At 32.7% G+C, this 13,907-nt stretch overlaps 1 protein-coding gene across 3 annotated transcripts in view; it reads right to left on the reverse strand.

Moving 5' to 3' along the window:
- Nucleotides 1–13,907, reverse strand: part of ADAM2 (ADAM metallopeptidase domain 2) — a 142,243-nt gene that overhangs the window by 103,940 nt on the left and 24,396 nt on the right. For all 3 annotated transcript variants that reach the window (XR_015250074.1, XM_086703643.1, XM_025921406.2), the window contains 3 exons: nucleotides 11,365–11,441; nucleotides 10,773–10,941; nucleotides 6,217–6,273 (listed from right to left, as the gene is read on the reverse strand). Coding sequence is in view for 2 of the 3 variants with exons in the window: in XM_086703643.1 (XP_086559769.1) it covers nucleotides 6,217–6,273; nucleotides 10,773–10,941; nucleotides 11,365–11,441 (303 nt within the window). In the remaining variant the exon portion in view is untranslated. The remainder of the gene's footprint in view (nucleotides 1–6,216; nucleotides 6,274–10,772; nucleotides 10,942–11,364; nucleotides 11,442–13,907) is intronic.

Here is a 13,907-nt window from a genome sequence, read left to right on the forward strand (position 1 = left end):
AAGAATATATTAATAAGAAATAAAAATAAGAATATATGAAAATATCTAACTTACACACAGTGAAATAAAATACCTAGCAAATGTGTAAAACCTATAGAAAGAAGAGTTCATAAATTACTGGGGAATTAAAGAAATAATTACATCAGGACTTCTGAGATGGTGAAATGATGAGCTCTGTGGATCCTTTCCATGATAAGCAATGATAAAACAAAATTGTCAAAAAACATTTCAAGATTCTAGTAATTGACCAAGGCCATACAAAAATATTAGAAGAATTTATTAAAGAAAAACTGCTAACCTGATGTTGAAAATAGTGAGAATATGTTGCATCTTACCTGAAGCTGTCCCCATCCCCATCTCAAGTTCTGTTGTGTAGTTATTCTACCATGGTTGGTCAAAACATATAAGTCATCAGAGGAAGATGAGCTGATCTGGAGCAGAGAAAAGGCAAAATGCCCTGGGTGCATGCCCAGATACATTGCCCAAAACAGTAGTAATCTCTGTGGCAAATGAACATTAAAAGTCATTATTATAGCTAAAATGGGGTGTGCTTCTCCTAGTTTCTGAAAAAGTTCTCAGAAGACTATCTGGAAATCTAACACGGAGGTGGAGGGAATGCAACAGCCATCATATACAACAAATATGCTGCATCATATATTCTTGATAGCCTGAAATATTCCATGCATACACAACTACAAGGTACCATTCAGGCTCAGGAGACACTGAAAGAGATCCAAGATATCCACAACATCATAGATAAACCTAAGACATTACTCACTACCAGAAGAGATATGAGAAAGTCCCATGGAATTTAAAACCTCCCTGACTTAAAAGACTGTCTAAATATTGGATACTATTCCCAACCCAGAGATAAATCCAGAATGGAACACTTACTAGCTCAATTGTTGGAGGATAGCCTCTTCCTAATAATTGGCTGGCTGGCCACTAAGATATGCTCACCCAAGATACAAACAAACAAACAAAAACAAACAAAAAAATAAAAACCCTAGGAAACCTGACCTAAAAATAAAAACGAGAAAAAATAGTAGGTACAAACATCTATGTGCTGCCTACAAGAGACTAACTTTAGACCTAAAGACATCTACAGATTGAGACCGAGAGAATGGAGAAACAGTTATCATACAAATGGATGTCAAAAGAAATCCAGAGTAGCAATATTTATATCAGACAAAATAGACATTAAAACAAAGACTGTAACAAGAGATAAAGGGAATTGTATAATCATAAAGGGGACAATAAAACACTAAGTTACAACAATTGTAAATATTTATGCCCCCAACATAAACACCCAAATATATAAAACAATTAATAACAAACATAAAGGTACTCGTTGATAATAATACAATAATAGCATGGGACTTAAAAACCCTACCCATATCAACAGATAGATTATCTAAACCCAAAATCAACAAAGAAACAATAGCTTTGAATGACACACTGGACCAGATGGACTTAATAGATATATTCAGAACATGCCATCCCAAAACAGCATAATACAAAATCTTTTCAGGTGCACATGGAACATCATCCAGAATATATCACATATTCTATTACAAATCAGGCCTCAACAAATACAAAAAGACTGAATCATACTATGCACTTTTTATGACCACATGCTATGAAATGAAGTCAAGCACAAGAAAAAAATTGAAAAACCACAAACGCATGGAGATTAAAAAACATGCTAATGAACGGGTCAACAAGGAAAATACATGGAAACAAATGATAATGAAAATGCAAGAGTCCAAAACTTTTGGGATGCAGCAAACGTGGTCCTAAGAGGAAAATATTTACCAATGCAGGCCTACCCTAAGAAGCAAGAAATTTTTCAAATAAACAAACTAACTTTACACCTAAAGGAGCTAGAAAAAGAATAACAAGTGAGGCCTAAAGCCAGTAGAAAGAAGAAAATAGTAAAGATTAAAGCAGAAGTAAATTATATAGAAACTGGGGAAAAAAAAAACAGAACAATGAAACCAGGAGCTGGTTCTTTAAAAAAATTTATAAAATTAATAGATCTCTAGTGAGACTTATCAAAAAGAGAGTGACAAACAGACAGACATAGAAAAAGGAACCAAATAAATAAAATAACAAATGAGAGAGGAAAAATAACTAACACCACAGAAATACAAACAATTATAACAGAATATTATGAAAAACTATATGTCAACAAATTGGACAACTTGGAAGACATTGATAAATTCCAAGACATATATATTACCAAAATGAAAACAAGAGAAATAGAAGACTTGAACAGAACAATAACCAGCAAAGATACTGAGTCAATATTGAAAAATCTCCCAATAAACAAAAGCCCAGGGCCAAATAGCTTCACAGGCAAATTCTACCAATTTGGATGAGTTAATACCTATTCTCAAACTATTCTAAAAAATACAGGAGGAAGGAAAATTTTCAAACTCATTCTATGAGGCCAGCATTACCCTGATATCAAAATCAGACAAAAACTCCACTAAAAAAGAGAACTACAGGCCAACATCCCTGATGAAAATAGGTGCAATAATTCTCAATAAAATACTAGCAAACTGAATCCAGAAATACATTAAAAAAAACCAATCACCACAATTGTGGGATTTATTCCTGTGTTGCAAGGGTGTTTCAATATTTGCAAATCAATTAACGTGATATGCCACATTAATAAAAGAAAGGATAAGAATCATATTATTACTTCAATAGATGTAGAAAAATCATCTGAAGACATCTATTCATGATAAAAACTCTCAACAAAGTAGGCTTGGAGGAAACATACCTCAGCATAATCAAGGCCATTTGTGAAAAATCCACAGCTAATATCTTTTATGAGGAAAAAATGTTCCTATGGTCAGGAACAAGACAGGGATGTCCACTCTTACCACTGTTATTTATCATAGTACTAGAAGACCTTGCCTCAGCAATCAGACAACAAAAAGAAATAAAAACCATCCAAATCAGCAAGGAGGAAGTCAAAATTTAACTATTTGCAAATAACATGATACTCTGTATAGAAAAGTCTAAAAAACTTCATCAAAAAAATTCCTAGAACTGATACATGAATTCAGTAAAGTCCCAGGATACAAAATCAATGTACGGAAATTTGTTGCATTCCTATACACCAAAAATTAAGCAGCAGAAAGAGAAATTAAGGAGTTATTACCATTTATAATTGCTCCAAATCCAATAAGATACCTAGGAATAAACCTCACCAAAGAAGTGTAAGACCTGTACTCTGAAAACTATAAAATAGTTAATAAAAGAAATTGAAGAGGATATAAAGAAATAGAAAGAGGTTCCATACTCATGGATTGGAAGAACAAATATTGTTAAAATGTCTATAGTATACAAGGCAATCTACACGTTTAATGTAATCCTTATCAAAATACCAACAGAATTTTTCACAGAAATAGAACAAACAATCCTAAAACCTGTATGGAACCACAAAAGACCTTGCATAGTCAAAGCAATCATGAAAATGGAAAGCAAAGCTGGAGGCATCACAATTCCAGCATCACAATCATAGCTTCAAGTTATGTTATAAAACTGTAGTGATTAAGACAGTGTGGTACTGGCACAAAAACAGACACATAGATCAATAGAACAGAATAGGGTGTCCAGAAATAAACTCACAACTTCACAACTTAATCTTCAACAAAGCAGGAAAGAATATCCAATGGGGAAAAAAAGTCTCTTCAACAAATGCTGTTGGGAAAACAGAACAGCAACATGCAAAAGAATGAAACTGGACCACTTTCTTATACCATACACAAAAAATAAATTCAAAATGGATTAAAGACCTAAATGTGAGACCTGAAACCATAAAAATCCTAGAGAAGAATATAAGCAGTAACCTCTTTGACACTGACCACAGCAACTTCTTTCTCGATATGTCTCCTGAGGCTGGGTAAACAAAAGCAAAAATAAACTATGGGACTACATAAAAATTAAAAGCCTCTGCACAGTGAAAGAAACAATCAACAAAACTATAAGGCAAGTTATGGAATGGGAGAAGATATGCAAAAAAAGTAGTACCCAAAATCTATAAAGAACTTATAAAACTCAGCACCAAAATAAAAAAAATGAATAATACAATTTAAAAATGGTCAGAAGATATGAATAGATATTTTTCAAGAAGACATCCAGATGGCCAACAGACAAATGAAAAGATGCTCAGCATCATTGATCATCAGGAGACACATCAAAACTGCACTGAAATATCATCTTACACCTATCAGAATGGCTGAAATCAACAACACAAGAAATAACAGGTGTTGGTGAGGATATGGAAAAAGGAGAACCCTCTTGCACTGTAGGTGGAAATACAAACCAGTGCAGCCACTCTGGAAAAAAGTATGGAGATTCCTCAAAAAGTTAAAAATAAAAAACTGTAGGCAATCCAGCAAATGCACCATGAGGTATTTACCCAAAGAATAAAAATAATAATTCAAAGAGATACATGCATTATCTACAATGGCCAAACTATGGGAACAGCCCAAATGTCTATCAACTGATGAATGACACAATGGAATATCACTCGGCCATAAAAAAGAATGAAATGTTGCTATCTGCAATGATATGATGGAACTCTCATTACGCTAAGGAAAATAAGTCAAAGAAAAACAAATACCACACGATTTCACTCATATGTGTAATTTTTGAAACAAACCAAATGAGCACAGGGATTAAAAAAAAGAAAGAGAGAGGCCAAACAAACTATAGAGAAAAATCTGATGGTTACCAGAGTAGAAGTGGGTAGGGAATGGGTTAAATAGGTGATGTGGATTAAGGAGTGAACTTGTGATGCGCATCGGGTGTTGTATGAAGTGTTGAATCACCCTTGAAGTTAATATTACCCTGTATGTTAACTGGAATTTAAATAGAAACTTTATGAAAAGTAAAATAAAGTATACTGAAACAGCTAAGGGAAAAGAATGAACTGAAGGAAATTTAAAAAAAGGAACATGATATATGAAAAAAAATGAGAAAAATAACAAGGATATAGAAATTATTTTAAATTTGAAACAAATTCTGGAGTAGAATAATACAATAAATAAATTGAAAATTCATTAGAAGGGGTCAACAGTAGATTTGAAGAGACATATGAAGGAATCAACAGACTCAAGGGTAGGATAATTGAAATTACTGAGAACCAAAGAGGGGGGTAAAGGGGGACTTATACCACTGTGCAGAATAATATATGAATTGTGGAATCCCTGAAAAAGAATAGCGATTATTTTTGAAGAAACAATGACCAAAAGGTTCCCAAATTTGATAAAATACATGAACCTACAAATCCTGGACTCAAACAACACTAAGAAGCATAAATCCAAAAACAAACCACAAGACACATTATAATCAAAGACATTGTAATCAAACTGTCAAACCTAAAGACAAATATAGAATACTGAAAGCAGCAAGACAGAAGTAATTAATCACATAGAAGGGATGATAAGATTATCAGTCATTTTCTTCATCAGAAACCTCAGAGGTCAGAAGACATTAGGATAATATATTTAAAGTGTCAAATGCAAAATGGTACAGTCACTGTAGTAGAAATTCTGGCATTTTCTTACAAAATGAGGCAAATTCTTACATATGATCTAGAAATAATACTCCTTGGTATTTACCCAAAGTAGTCATAACTTATGTCCACACAAAAACCTGCACATGGATGTTTTTAGCAGTTTGGTTTACAATTTTGAAAGCTTGGAAGCAACCAAGATATCCTTCAGTATGTGAGTGACTAAATAAACTGTGGTGTATCCAGGCAATAGAATTTTATTCAGTGCTGAAAAGAAATGAGCTATTAAGCTAGGAAAAGGCATGCAGCAAAGTTTAAAACATACACTGTATGTTTCAGTTACATGACACTCTGAAAAAGCAAAACTTTGGGGACAGTAAAAAGGTCAGGCATTGCCAAGCATTAGAGAAATAGAAAGGATAAATACAAATTATAAATAAAAATTACTAAGAAACTATTCTAAAGGTAGCAATTATTTTTATTTATATTATTTATATAAAATTAAGAATAAGTTTATAGATATTTTATTTTCAATTTACTGATAGTAGTAATTTAAAATACATTAAAGCAGCGATAAAGCAAAAATTGTCATTTATTGTCATTTGTTAAAAATTTATTCCAACTTTTTTATAAACCTTCATTGCTAAAATAAATGGATGTAAAATAAATTAAAATATACTTACCAAATTTTTTTCAACTACAACATGCATTTCTATATACTGAGAGAACTCTGAGAGTGGCTGAAAAAAATCCACAAACTTTACATCAAAATTGAAGAGTTACTTAAATATTTTAATATTTATCACTACTTCATGAATTCGATGTCACCAAATCTGATTTATATATAAAAAATAGAACCAGATAATATAAGCAAAACTTGGCATCACTGAATCATTTTCAGAAATCTTGCCTTTGTCATATCTTTTCTACCTGATCAAATATTTATTTAAAAAAAATTTTTTAATACTTATTTATTTTTGAAAGAGAGACAGAGTGTGAGCAGGGGAGGAGCAGAGAGGGAGGGAGACACAGAATCCAAAGCAGGCTCCAGGCCCTCAACTATCAGCACAGAGCCCAACGCGGGGCTCGAACTCACAAACCATGAGATCATAACCTGAGATGAAGTCGGACGCTCAACCGACTGAGCCACCCAGGCACCCCTACCTGATCAAATATTTAATTCACTCAAGGAAAACTTTCCTCTAATTCCATTGTCCATATTCTCATTGGTACTTGTCTATTCATCTTATTTTCTTTGTTTCTATTTCTCAATTGACTTCCCAATACAAGATGTATGTGTTTAATTAGATTAAAAATCCTATTATACAGTAGTATGTGGTACTATGTTTTTTTTCTATATCCCTAAAAGGTGAGGACACATCTGTGTTTAGAGGAGTGGGATTTCATTTAAAGGATAAAGTTAACTTTTGTATAATTTACCTCAGAAAATGTTAGCCAACAGAGAATCAAAATAACTAATACTCTTAAATTGGATCATAGAAATCTCAAGATGTATATTCTGGGTATGATGTGATCCACGTAGATCATAGTAATTAAATTAGGCATAAATGTGAAGCCTAATGGTGTTTGAAGTCTGGCTTATTTTTATGCGACTCAGATTGTTTCCCAAACATGGGGATACAATAATAATTGTTATAATTACTACCAATAAAATGTTACTTATTTTCATCAGTTTTTATGAAGGAGAAATGCACTGGGGAAAACACGTAAGACAGACATTGCAAGCACTTTAAGACTACAGTGTGGCTAACTCAAAATATTTTGTTACTAAAATAGCATATCATCTACAGGCACAGGAAAATATTTAGAAGCAGAAAAGGAGGACCAAATTTCAGAAATTGAGGAAAATGTTATCATGCTCATTTTAGTGTGTGCTTTTTCTTCTTTACACTGATATTTAATCCCTTGAAAGTTCAAAACCATTTCGTTTTCATTAAAATGCTTTCCTTAATGTATAAAAAAGAGAATTAAAGAGGAACAAATCTGGTATTTAGTGGAGATCAGAAAAGTGACAGTTATATGAATTTAAAGGGAAAAGAAAGTTGAGAAAGGTCATAAAGACACATTTAGAGATGATTGACTACTCACTTTAAATTCCCCCTCACCTTAAAATTCTCTTTCTTGGCCCAAGTCTTGGAGATTTAACGGTTTCATTTTAAAAATGCAAGTGAAATCCCCTTATTGTCTAACTGGTTTCTTACTATTACTTCCAAAATTAAGCACCAAATATTGCAAAGACGTTTTGCTTATAGAACTTTATCATTTTATTAACGTCCCTAAACAAGAAATGACACTACCTTACCTGAGGATAAAAGTAAACATTTAAATTATTTGAGAGAAATAATACATTAATGGATTGAGTGATTAAAATCTATTTGTTTTAAGGAAAATAAGTGTTGGCTAACATTCACTGAAATAATCCTTGATCACTGTCTTCTTTGAGATTGAGATTGGTAATATTTAGTTAACAAAAATTTATTTACTCATTTATGGAACAATAAGCTTTCATGCAGAAAAAAATACATAGTCCGTTCTGGCCAAATAAAAGTTCAATACAAAGTTGCATAGATTAATGCCAGGAATTGTTATGTGTTGGAAAAGTTGATAACTTGATAGCTTTGAAAGCAGATAACTTGATTTCAAAAGACCTCTAAAGTTATTTTATTTGATAAGAGAAAGTAGCCATATACAGAGACAAATTTCTTAGCTACGTGTTACATAAAGATGATTCCAACTGCAGGAAAGTTTGCTTTGGTCAAGTAAATACTAAAGAATTGGATCTAAGCAAGAAAATCACATAACACCTCCAGATGATCCAATTCCAATATAGATGGATTAAAGGTTTAAGTTTAAAAGATATCAAAGGTCATTGGTATGAATATTCAGGGAGGGAGAAGGGACATGAAGATAAAATTTGAGAGATAGATACAAACTTACAAACTTACTTAGATATATAGATGATAGATATACATAAATAAGTAGATAGATAATGTGTGTTTGTGTATTTTAACTTGAGCGATCATTAAGTCCAATATGGGATAACTCAGGAAGAAATTTAGAAAGAAAGTGGGAGATCTGTAAATTACAGCAGACAAATCCATGGAAAGGTATATGACAAATAAAAATCTGAAACCTAACACAGGAAATATAGGTACCTAGAATGTGAGTATATCTATAAGGAAAAGTCAGAAAACATGGGATAGAATGAAAAATAGGAGAATTTTTATCAGAGAGTAAAGTGAGTCATAAATTACAGGGATTTTTTATTGTATTTCACCATTAATATCATACTTAATGGCAATAGACTGAATCCTTTCCTCCTAAGATTGGAACAAGACAAGGATATCTTTTCTCACCTATTCAACATTATACTTGAGGTGTTAACTAGGGCAGTTAGACAATGAAAAATAAATGAAAGGTATCCTACTTGCAAAGGAAGAACATAAACTGTCTTTATTGAAGATAACATAACCTTATACATAGAAAACTACAAAAAGCTCAGTAAGAAACCAATAAGCAATTTAAACAAGTTTGCAGGATACAAAATCAGTATATATAAATCAACAATTTCCAAACACTAATAGTTAGAAACATAACTTTGAAATAAAAATTAAAATTTCAATAATATTTAAATAAAAAATGTAGAAATAAACTTAACAAAAATAGTTTTGATGACAACTTAGAAACTGAACTATACATAACATTGCAAAAAGAAATTAAAAAACAAAAAGCTATTCAGTGTTCACAGATAGAGTCAGTATTATTAAATGGCAATATTTCCCAGGGCAATCTACAAAATCAACATAACACCATCTGGTTCTTTAAGGGAATTGAAAATAAAATTTAAAATGTATTTGGAAATGAATACTACCCTGAATAGCCAAAACAATCTCATAAAAGAACATCTCTGAAGAGTGTACACTTACTAATTCCAAAACATACTTCAAAGATATAGTGGTTAAACAAATAAAAGTGTGGTTCTAGCATAAGAATAGACATAAAGATAAAACGTAATTGCAGGGCAGAAATAGTCCCAAACATATATGGTCAACTGATCTTTGGCAAGGCGGCGGGGCGGGGGGGGGGGGGGGGGGGGGGGGAGGGGGAGGGAAGCCATGAAAATTCAGTGGACCAAAGTTTAGTTTTTTTAAAGAGAAAGAATTGGAAAAACTAGATTTAAAATAAAAAATGATGAATTTAGAACACTACCTCACTCCGGACAAAAATTAAATTATATTGGATTATAAATTAAAATGCAAGAAATTAGTAAATGTTTTAGAAGAAATATAGTAATGAATTTTCTAACTCTGGTATGATGGTTAATTTTATCTGTCAACTTGATTGGGCCATAATACACTGATTTGTAGTTAAACATTATTCTGGATGTTTCTGTGAGTGTGATTTCAGATGAGATAAACATTCATAATGGTGGACTTTGAGTAAAACAGATTACACTCTATAATGGGTAGACCTGGTCCAATCACACACACATAAACATATATAGGCATCATGTTGGTTATGTTTCTCTGAAGAAATATATGCCCTGTACTGTATTTGCAGAGCTGAGAGTGTTGAAAACCAAACTCATAATCTCATTTATATGAATGGATGAATTATAACACAAATTGAATGTTCAATCTTACAGGTGTCTACTGTTAAAGTGTGGACATTAATTGGGAAGCAATGAGATTCTGAAAATTGGAAAAAAGACATATAGCAAGATTCTGACAAAGCTAGGGGTCACTGATCCCTTAAATCCTGATGAGTCTTCTTTGCCATTAGAAGCAGCCTCTCTATCCCTGCATAGGAAGATTAACCTTGTCTTTCTTCAGGAAAATGTAAATGCCTCTCCTGAGGCCATTGCCTTACAAGATGCTGGTGATTCTCCTCAGGACTCTAGGTATATATCTTCAATATTTATGTGAATTTCATTATATGTTAATTATATCAACATTTTGACATAATAAATATGGAGAAAGGAGTGCATCTGCAGACAATAAAGGTCCAGATCCCAAGAAAATTTGCTACTAACAGTGGAAAATGCCTGTTTGGAGTTCTAGAGAATTGAATGACTAGTTTTGAGGCTTACAATATAAGTCATGAAGTTTCTGGTACATCTACCTATAATGTATATTAATGTAAATAATTTGTGCATTAGAAAAATATAGTTTATATTGTTGCATAGCAATAATCATAGTTTACTCAATTAATCACCTACCTCTATACTTTGTATTTTATAGGGCATTTCTCTTGATTCAATACCCTTCTCAGCATATAAAGAAACACCTTTATGCTTATGTTTTACTTCATAAATCACGTGTTCAAAACCTATTGAAGGCTCCAAGGGCTCAATCCCATAACTCACATTTTCAAACTGTAGTAAGCCCCTACAAATTCCAAAAATAAGTAAATAAATAAAATAATGCATTTTTAAAGTCAATAAAATAAATAAATAACAAAATTATACTGGAACAGTTTTTTTTAACAGTATGTAGATTATTTTGAGTCTTGGTCTTAGATGGTAAAGTAGGAAAAAGTTACTGAATATCCACAAACTTACTGAATGGCACAGAATAGTAACATTATTGATATTCATCTAGCAATTAATATTTCATAGTCTATAAATATCTCAAAAATCTTAATTCAGGATTGGGTAGGAGATATTACAAGAATTTCCATATTGTGCTTTCCCACTGACAATTTCCCACAATAAGTCATGCCTCATTTTAGAACCCCTGAATATAATTTTAAAAATTTAAAAACTTTAAGACAATATTATACTTTGTAATTATCAAACTATATAACACAACCTGAGTCCAGTACATGTGCTGATGGTCACCATAGAATTTGGATAACCTTCAATAAACCCTCGGTAGTAGCAAAAATTCTGAAAAATAAAGATAAAATACGTAGACCTCTATTAGAATAATTCACGTTAAAGGAACTATTTTCAAATATTTAAAACATATATGTTTATTTGTGTGTATGTGTCAAATATTGTTTCCAAAACAGATTTATAAGATTATTAAATAAGCATTTGGCTCAACTGAACAAAAAGTTCCCAAGTTCAAAGAGAATTAAGTACACTTCCATATTTTTCCTGTTATAAATTAAACCTAACATTTGTAGTCATTAGGATCAAAGTAAAATAATCAAAAATTTATTTTTTCACCCCCTTAAGTTTGCAAGATAGAGGTAAAAAAAATAAATCCAAAAGAGAATTTTTTTCTTTTCAAAATTACTTGAGTGTAATGGCAGAACAGCTTGCATTAACTCTGTCACTAATAGGGGCGCCTGGGCGGCTCTGTTGGTTAAGCGTCCGACTTTGGCTCAGGTCATGACCTCACACTCTGTGAGTTCGAGCCCCGTGTGGGGCTCTGTGCTGACAGCTCAGAGCCTGGAGCCTGTTTCAGATTCTGTGTCTCCCTCTCTCTCTGCCCCTCCCCTGTTCACGCGCTGTCTCTCTCTGTCTCAAAAATAAATAAACGTTAAAAATATTAAAAAAAAAAAAAAGAAAAAAGAAAAAACCTCTCTCACTAATAAATATAAACTTCGGAAAAATAATGTTTTAATTACATCTACAAAGGCAGGCAGGTAAAGGTGGGAGCAGGGAATCCACACTAGAAAGAAGAAAACTGCATTTTCTGATATTTGCACTTGTGTGTGTTTTCACCTGAGAGCACTCCCCAACACAGGGCAGTGTAAAGTAGCTAATATTCCAACAGCAACAACAACAACAACAACAAATTACTGACCAGAGTTTGACAGTTTCTAAAAACTGGGATGTGATATATTCAGGGAAGGAGGAGGCAGAGGGAGATCTTAAAACAGGGTGCTATTAACCAACCTCAGTGTAGGTTATTTACTTACATCTAAATTGAGACTATATGAAAGAAATCTCAAGTAGTTTAGCAGAAACTAAGACCAAAAAAACTGGAAGAACTAAGGAGAGATTTTTGGCTGTCTCCAAACACAAGAGAGTAGAGGTTGGAAACTCACTCCAGTCAACTGTCTGAGAGAGCGAGAATTAAGAAAGTCACAAGCTCCACAATGTATCATTGAATATAGCCAAGGTATGATTTTAAAATATTGTGTATGTAAACAAAAGAAAAATATGCTCCATAGTTATGAGAAAATTCCAAAAGAGAACTGACCCTGAAGCAACCAAGGATTTTGCAATTATTTTTAAAATAAAGGAATTACAACAGATATTAAAAATGTGATCAAGAATATAAAGGAAAATTTTGGAGATTCAGCAGAGAAATACAGGTTATAAAAATGCGAGGTCTAAATTTTAGAACAAAAAATATATTTAAAATGAAATATACCGGGTAGAACTTAATGCACATTGGACAGGCAAGAGAAAAGGTTTAAAAAATACTTAGAATATGACCTGTAGAAGTGATCAAATCTGAGAGAAAGCTGAGAAAAAAAGCTTTAAAAATTAATATAGTTGCAGCAACTAGTGGGACAATGTATCTAACATATGTTTAATTGGAGTCCCAGAGAAATGGGAAGAAACAATAGGTACAAAAACAGTTGAAAAGATAATGACTAAAGTTCCCCTAAATTTAGTGAAAAACTGCAATTATAGACAAAGACACTAAATATACAAATGGACAAAGGCTAGATCATATATAAAAATAGAAATGTGTCACACAACCCTCTGTAATCTGTCCAGGAAATAAACCCCCAGGTTGGCAAAAAATAGCCCAGAAAGCCAGCCTGCTGCAAGTCAGACTTTGTGGGAAGGCACATTGCTATCTCCAGTAATAATCCAGGAAGCTAAACAATAACTTATGTAACAGTCACCCCCAAATGACCAGGACTTGACTAAAAACTGTCAGCTTACCTAATTTTTGTCTCTCCTTCCAATTTAGGACCAACCAGAGAGAGTCAAATATGCACTCCTAAACATAAAACATAAAATGTTTCAACACTACTAGTTAGTTCACCCACAGCTTTCTCATGCCAACAAGAAGGGCATACCTGAGCTTTCCCTTTCTACCACCATATAAACCTTTCCCACTTTCCTGCCTGCCTTTGAGTGTCTGCCAAAACTCAAGTGATGGTAGCTGTATACCAAAGTACGACTACTTGGAATAAGTAGACTTTGCTTGTTCTCATTTGTTTGATTTTTGTTTATTTCCACAAGATCTAAGGAACTCATTACAGTGAAATAAAACAAGCCATAGAAACTACTTGTGAAAGTGACCAGATAGTGGAATAAACAGAAAAACTTCAAAGTAGACATCATAATTATGTTCAAAGAATTTTTGAAGGAAACCATGGTTTAAAAAATAGAAGTATGAGGAGCACCTGGATGGCTCACTCAGGTGAGCATCTGACTTTG

Source organism: Puma concolor, chromosome B1, assembly GCF_028749965.1.
Source record: "Puma concolor isolate L17-30 chromosome B1, mPumCon1.1.hap2, whole genome shotgun sequence".
NCBI lineage: Eukaryota > Metazoa > Chordata > Mammalia > Carnivora > Felidae > Puma > Puma concolor.